Here is an 8,001-nt window from a genome sequence, read left to right as displayed (position 1 = left end):
AAAAAGCCTTGAGTGAGAGTCTCCCAGTAAAGCTAATAAGCATCTCACTCCCAGTGGACCGGAGCTCTTTATAAATGCTAACATATCTGTTCCTCTCTCATTATTATTACCGTCACTTACTGCATCATTTATTTATTAGTGTGGCCTCTCACCCCTTCAAAAGACCTCACACCCAAGCCCACCTTTCCTTTACCCAGGGTCCCACAGCTAATGAGGGAAGTGAAGGGAAGGACTGGAGAGACGGTCCCCGGAGAGGAGAACAGGATCAGAGACACCCTCTGAATGATAATTGTTGATTAGCGTCTCTTAGATCCAAAATGCAAGATTTAAAGAAGGACTGTGAGAGAGCCATAGATTGTTGACTGTACAGAAACCAAAACATGACACATTTTAAAGTAAAAATTAAGCTCTTTATTTTACTGTGTGTAAGTTTTGAGTTAGGACAGTTTTAGGATAGCACAGTATACATGAATGAGTTTGTTGTGGTGTTTATACATTCATATTTTACATAGGCTAAAAATATTTGCACATATAAATGCCACTCAGAAGTGCATGGATGTTGCTGCCTCGACACCATGCACACTTTTCAAGCGTAACATTGACAAAAAGAAGTTTGGTTTCATGATACAACTCTTTCAAACATTAGTGCAATATAGATCATTTGATGACTGCAATATGTGTGAGGAGAACTGACTTAATACATCCACTAAAATCACATAAATACCAGCTGAAAAAAAAGTCAAGGAGCAAAAATGTGTTCTTGGTGTGAGTAGTTTTCTTCTTTTTATTCAGGTACAGCTAACTCCCACATCCTCGCCGTGGTTACAGTTGTTAACTCCCATTCCTGCATGTGGACAGTCAAAAATGCTCCTCTCATTTCCGGTACATCTCACCTCGTCCAACCAGATGCGTCCAGTTCCTGCAGCAGATACACAGCAGACCATTGTGAGAGTATTCTGGAAACCATAGCCTGTAAACCCCTGAACCATTAACCAAAACCTCTCAACCATAGATGGATATATCACCTGCACCAGCTGTGAACACCTGAGTGGCCCTCTGGAAACCCAACATCTTACAAACCACCAAACCATCCACAGTGTCAAAGCTGTCATCACACACCGTTCCCCAGACATTTTCATGAAACACTTCAATTCTTCCTCGATTGGAAGTTCCCACTAAACGAACCACCGCTAATGACAAATACACATATGTGAGACACAGTAATTCAAAAAGAACCTCCAAAAACAATACAAGAATCTTGTATTGGAATTATTTGATTGAATAAATGCTAAATAAAACAGTAGTATGCGTAAGTATTTATAGAATAATTACCAGGGGGGGCACCCCTTGGTCCTACATCACCCTTCTCTCCCTTAAGACCTGTTTAAGACCATAATTCATTTAGATACAATTAATTTACTCACAAACAGTTTAATAATCACACAGATGTTGTGCGTGATATTACAGATGTGCCCAAAATGCACCAAACCATACCTTGAGGTCCCCTTAGGCCTAAAAGATAGACAAAAGGATAAGATGAAGTAAATTCAAGAAACACACAGAGTTGATTTCTTGTTAATAATAATATTTTTAACAAACTCACCCGAATCACCTTTACTGCCCTTTTCTCCAGTTGGACCTCGGAGTCCAGGGACACCTATATGCAACATCAAACTCTGATGAAAGCTATATGATATAAACTAATTTTTTATGACCTGGTTATGTATTTGTTTTTAGTTTACCTGCCAATCCTTGACTTCCCTTTTGTCCCTGTTGTCCTGGGCGCCCTGAAAACAATTATTTGCCCATAAAAAATGGCATAATGCCATGTATCACTCTTATGTGCATGTGTCCTTATGACTCCTACAATACCTGGAATGCCAACACCAGTGTCTCCCTTTGGTCCAGGTGAACCTTTTTCTCCAGGCGGTCCTTGCAGACCAGTAGGTCCCGTCAGACCACGAGACCCTAAAGATCAACCAAAAACAGGGCACAAATGAATTGGGGATGATCAGATTTCAGGGAGTGAAGATACACCACTCTGCCTCAAAACAAAGGTACCATGACGATACAATGTATACTTGTGAGGAAAAACTGATCTCTGTATTTGCTGAAGCTTGCCAGGTTAGTGGCATCAAATCCCTTAAATAATAGTGTTGTAGACACCTGGAAGTAAATACTATCTGTAAAACAATAGGCAATTATTGTCAATGAAAATAATAATTATAATTGAAATCTGATTACAAAGTCTACACATATATTCTATTGATTATGTGTGTCTTCCATATAATTGATTCCGGAGTGAAGCTGCTATGCAGTTATATGAATTGGCTTTTATCCAATATTGTGGTATCAGCTATTTCAGATAAACCTAAGTATACCATATTTTATGGCAATAGTCCTTAGACTGGCTATGTTAATAATCTCAGACATATAGGCCTGTTTGACACATTGGAAAATTAAGTCAATCTGGGTAATGATCTGGGCTTTCTTACCACTAGGACCTGAAGATCCCTTATCTCCTCTTTCACCTTTGGCACCTGGGTCTCCTTTAGAACCTGAGTAAGATAGATTTTAGTGTATACATGATTAAGATTATGGATGAAAATATTCAACTACAATTTGTCAAACAGTGTCAAATGTAGAACACAAGACTTGCATTTACCAGGGTTTATTATTAGTGTTATTTATCAAGGCAAGCATCAATATTAGTTTTGTTCAGACTAAACAGATTAAGACTTCTTGAGGAGTGGTGTGGCTATACTTTTCTAAGGGATTAAACATACACTTTTCCTGATGGACAATAAGATGGACAAAAAAATAAAAAATAAAATCAGGTCTTATTATCAGAATGTCAAAATATGGTTGGTTATTTTGACTTAGGACAATAATTAACCTTGCAATGTCCAAGGTCAGTTAACCTTGCTTTGACATGCTTATTAGTTATAAAATAAGCAGCTCTTGACAAGCTATCAAATCTTTTAGATGATACCTGGTGGTCCACGAAGCCCTGGTGTTCCTTGGATACCCGGATTTCCATCTGCACCTCGACGACCGTCAGTCCCAGGCAAACCTTGTGTGCACAGAGAAAATACCAGACAGGGTTTCATTAAAGCAATACTAAAACTCTCACAGCATGGAAAAATGTGCAAGGCATTTCCACAACACATATTTTGTGTTTTATTATGGTATGAATTATTCAGATGGTCTTTGATCATCATAAACAAGTACCTATTATTCCTCTCGCTCCTGTATCCCCCTTCAATCCCGGAATACCTGGAGAAAGAATTAATAGTCATAGAGAGTTTTGGATCTCCTAGACTGTTCCAAATGGGGTGAGAGTTGTATGAAAGTGAGAAGGTGATTACCAGGTGGACCTGTCATGCCAGCCGGGCCCCTTTCACCTGCTAATCCCTGGTCTCCTCTCTGTCCTTTTACTCCTGGAGCTCCAGCCTCACCTACCGGACCTGAAAGAGAGAAAATTCATATTTCAATTAACATTGGTTTGTCTTGTACCATTTTCCTTGTGTGCAGCAAAGCAGCGTATGCTTTAGCAATTATTTGCCAAGCCAGTGTTTGGAAAATGAAAACAAACCACAATGCTACACCCACACAAATTCATACAAATATGACTAAAATTCATACTAATATTGAAAAAAAAAACACACTAACCCAGTGAGCCAGTGTCTCCTTTCTGTCCAGGTATCCCTGGTATTCCAGGAGGACCTGATACAGAACACAACTGGAGTATAAATACTGACATAAAAAATAAGCCAAAAAAGCTATTCACACACGTGTTGGGATAAAGGATCTAAGACACCAAAAGTCAAATTGCAGTTTTAGTTTAGTGTTAATGTCTCTTTTGACCAGCAGGGAGAGCTGAAAACACATAGATTGTGAAGGAATGGGGGAAGTGATTGACTCTATTCTAGTCACTGAGGTCTGCTTCTCCTGCTTGGCATTATTTATCCCTTTAAACTGGGAACAGGTTCTTAGTGATTTGGGATGCCTCACAGATGTTTGGTATCCTTCTGGAAATAACGAAGTAATGTGGAACACAATTAATAATGTAATGGAGAAGAAAAACTGAGAAGAACTTTGTGGGTAAACCTCCCTCCTCTGCCCTTGAAGGACATGTTAGTGATTAGAGCTCTCTTCACAACGCTGATTTGAATCCTGCTTACCATGGTGTGAGCAGGACCTGTTACATTGGTGCCATGACCCGGAAGCCTCATGCAGACAATTACTGGACAAATTCATCATGAGCATCACACTTATTAACTATTATTATAGCATTCTTCTAATGTTACTATCGTTAAAAGAGAGTGAAAGAGAGGTTGGGGGTTACTGATTGACAATATTTTCAAGGCATGGAAGAAGTTACCTTGTAATCCAGGTCTGCCAGGTGGACCAGATGGACCAGGCGGACAAACCATGGCTTTAAATTACAAAGAAAAATAATGATCTCAAGAGATAAGATTTGCATAAGGGGATACAAAATACAGTTTGTACAGTATGAAAATCATTATGTATATAAAATATCCCCATAAAACTTGGAAACCCAATGTGTGCGTGTGTGTACCTCTTTGTGTACTAATGTTGAGCTGGTTTAGTTGAGTCCTTAGTTCCTCTAGAGTCCCATCATTCCCACATAGATCGGAGAGACACTCCTGTTTAAAACACACACAAAGGAACTGCAGTTCTCTCAAAATATGTCTTTCTCTGCATACATGTGTGCATGTGTTTTTGTCACAGACATGAATGCATTTGTGTATGTACCTGATCTGAACTGGAGCTGCCCATTTTGAATCCCTCAGCAGACATGAGTTCCTCTGTTTTTGCATCAGCTGATTTACAGTGAAGGTGAACCCAAGCCTCCAGAGTGAAGACTACACACAATACACAACATATGCTGAAGCAGATTTAATAATGGAACAACAGAAATCAAGCAGAAACACTGTGTTAGCTTACATAATTGCATCAAATCGAATGTACAGTGGCCATAAAAAATAAGCTAATATTGTGTATATATATTATATATTGCATTATATAACAAAATATCTTATATATGTTTGCTTAATGTCTTTTTAATCAGCTGGTGTTTTGTGATTTTTCATTTATTTTTTATTTATTTTGTGTTTTAGTGCATGTATGAAGTTCACATAAAGGTCCTATCAAAGGAAGCACAGGTGCAGAGAAATCTTCTTTTGTCTTCAGCAGCTAAAGGAAACTTATACACGTTTGGAACAACTTGAGGGGTGAATAAATCATGACAGAATAAATCATTTCCATTCTCTTAATTATCAAAATGATCCAATAATGTTTCACATCCTCAAAATGTCACAATATGTATTGCAGTTTCTCTATACTTTTATTATTTCTAATGTAAAACTTGCTTGTAAAGTTTACCTTTATTAATTTCATTTTAAATAAGTGCCACTTGGTTTGATAATTTGTATGTACAGATATATATAGCTTTTTAAATGTGACTTTATTTCTGGTACATCTCACCTTTATAGGCCAGAAAAGAATTCATTCCAATCAGCATCAGGAAAAACAGTACAAGAACAGGAATGCAGTAACGTTTTTTCGCTGGTTTCTTAGTATTTGGCTCTATAACAAACAGACAGTACATACACTAATATTGCAATACAGAACTCATAAACTTACAAATAAGTTTAAGGTTTAAGTTTCTCGGATCAGCAGACTGATATACAGCATTGCGATCGATGAGAGTCAATATTAGGAAATAACAGACTGCAGAATTTCAAAAATGATCAGATTGAAAAATTCCAGAAAGCTGTGTATTGAGTTACACAATTTCTTATTTCATTTAGTAATTTTTAAATCAGAGATTTGATTTTGTGTTCAGAATTTTTTTTTTTCTTTCTTTCTTTTTTTTTAAGGAATTTGTGTATTAGACTTGTGTTTTGATTAAACCTTTAAAATATTTTAATATGTATAATGCCATTCTGTCTTACCACTGTGCTGAAAGTCGTAGCGGTCGGCCTCATAGAGCTTCATGGTGTTGTCATAAAGAGGGTTTGCGTGGCTGAATACAGAGGCCTTTCCTTCAAGTTCATCCACGTTGGTCTCCATCAGTCACTTTGTCACACTCTGACTTGTACACAGTCAGGGTGACAGCTTAAAAAAACAAACCAAAGAAAAGGGAAAAAAAATATGCTGGCTCATCAGAACATCAGTCATCTGACAAAAGAGATTGTGAGGAAATTGTTTAAATGAACTAGTAAAAAGGAAGTTAGAGCTATAGTAGCAGGGGTAAGCATAAATTGCCAATATTAGAGACCATATGTGACCCTGGAGCACAAAACCAGTCATAAATAGCAGCATTGGCATATTTGCAGCAATAGCCAACAGTATATTGTATGGGTCTAAATGATCATTTCTTCTTTTATGCCAAAAAAAATGAGGATATTAAATAAAGATCATGTTCCATGAAGATATCTTGTAGATTTCCTACCGTAAATGAAATACAGTAGTATGCATTGTTAAGAACTTAATTTGGACAACTTTAAAAGCAATTTTCTCAATATTTTTATTTATCCGTTTATTTATAAAAAATTTGTTTTTTTTTTACTCTCAGATTCCTGATTTTCAAATAGTTGTATCTCTGGCAAATATAGTCATATCCTTACAAACCAAACATCATGTTTATTATGATTTATAAATTTTAATTAAAAAAAAACAAAAATTAAAAATAAATCACTTATGACTGGTTTAGAGGGTCACATATCACTCCTCTATTTCATTTTCTTTAGCTTATGTCTTGTAAATTATATGATTTATTTTTTATTTTTTGTATTTTTGGCTGTTTATATATTACATTTGGTACTATAATTTGGTACCCATTGGGATTTTTGAAAGTGATCTACAAATTAATTTGAGTTAAGTTGAGAAAGTGGGCGGTGGGAAAGTCATGGCTATGGTCTATGGCTATAGAAGTCGGTCTACTGAAAGCCAATTAAACGTTTGTGCACATGACAAGGTTGTGTATTAAAAGCTTGAGTATGTGTATTTGTCCTTTCATTAAAGGGTTAGTTCACCCAAAAATCTAAATTATCTCATTAATAACTCACCCTCATGTCTTTCAAAAAACCCTTAAGACCTCCGTTCATCTTCGGAATACAGCTTAAGATATTTTAGATTTAGTCCGAGAGCTCTCAGTCCCTCCATTGAAGCTGTGTGTACGGTATACTGTCCATGTCCAGAAAGGTAAGAAAACCATCTTCAAAGTAGTCCATATGACATCAGAGGGTCAGTTAGAATTTTTTGAAGCCTCGAAAATACATTTTGGTCAAAAAATAGCAAAAACTACGACTTTATTCAGCATTGTCTTCTCTTCCGTGTCTGTTGTGAGATTTCAAAACACTGAAGTGTAGTGATATCCGGTTCGTGAACGAATCACTCGATTTAACCGGATCTTCTTGAACCAGTTCACCAAATCCAACTGAATCGTTTGAAACGGTTCGCATAAGCATTAATCCACAAATGACTTAAGCTGTTAACTTTTTTAATGTGGCTAACACTCCCTATGAGTTAAAACAAACCGATATCCCGGAATAATTCATTTACCTAAACAGTACACTGACTCAACTGCTGTGAAGAGAGAACTGAAGATGAACACCGAGCCGAGCCAGATAATGAACAAAAGATTGAGTCGTTCTCGAGTCAAGAACCGGTTGCATCGGTTTTTGGATCACCAGTAGTTCTTTCTGACAGTTCGATTCAATAAACCGGTTGAAGAAAATGGTTCACCTGTTCTTTTGCGCGCGATGTAAATGGCGTCATTGACGATGATTTCCCTTCATTCAAGCCTTTGGTTTACCCGTGCTTATAACATTAGCACAGAATCAGTTCAGAATCAATCACCAAAAGAATCAGTTTGGTTCAGACGCTCTGTGTGTCAGTCTGCTTCACGCTGAATCACACATGCGCAGTATCATCAGCTCCTCGGTTCTCGAATCGGACACGTCTGACAGA

The 8,001-nt window shown here is 37.1% G+C and overlaps 1 protein-coding gene across 1 annotated transcript; it reads right to left on the bottom strand.

The window, feature by feature from the left end:
• Positions 1-388: 388 nt before the first annotated feature.
• Positions 389-6,134, bottom strand: LOC132094902 (macrophage receptor MARCO-like). Its single transcript, XM_059499560.1, has 17 exons — positions 5,982-6,134; positions 5,512-5,613; positions 4,780-4,889; positions 4,583-4,670; positions 4,385-4,438; positions 3,673-3,726; positions 3,369-3,467; positions 3,232-3,276; positions 2,993-3,073; positions 2,496-2,558; positions 1,873-1,968; positions 1,743-1,787; positions 1,604-1,657; positions 1,495-1,512; positions 1,333-1,380; positions 1,026-1,190; positions 389-919 (listed from the first exon to the last, which is right to left on the bottom strand). Exons 1-17 carry the CDS (start codon positions 6,097-6,099, stop codon positions 789-791), a joined length of 1,371 nt encoding a protein of 456 aa, XP_059355543.1. The 5' UTR covers positions 6,100-6,134; the 3' UTR covers positions 389-788.
• Positions 6,135-8,001: the final 1,867 nt, after the last annotated feature.

Source organism: Carassius carassius, chromosome 19 (assembly GCF_963082965.1).
Source record: "Carassius carassius chromosome 19, fCarCar2.1, whole genome shotgun sequence".
In the NCBI taxonomy this organism is placed as follows: domain Eukaryota; kingdom Metazoa; phylum Chordata; class Actinopteri; order Cypriniformes; family Cyprinidae; genus Carassius; species Carassius carassius.
The sequence above is the reverse complement of the archived record's forward strand: the minus strand, read 5'-3'. Positions and strand labels throughout refer to the sequence as shown.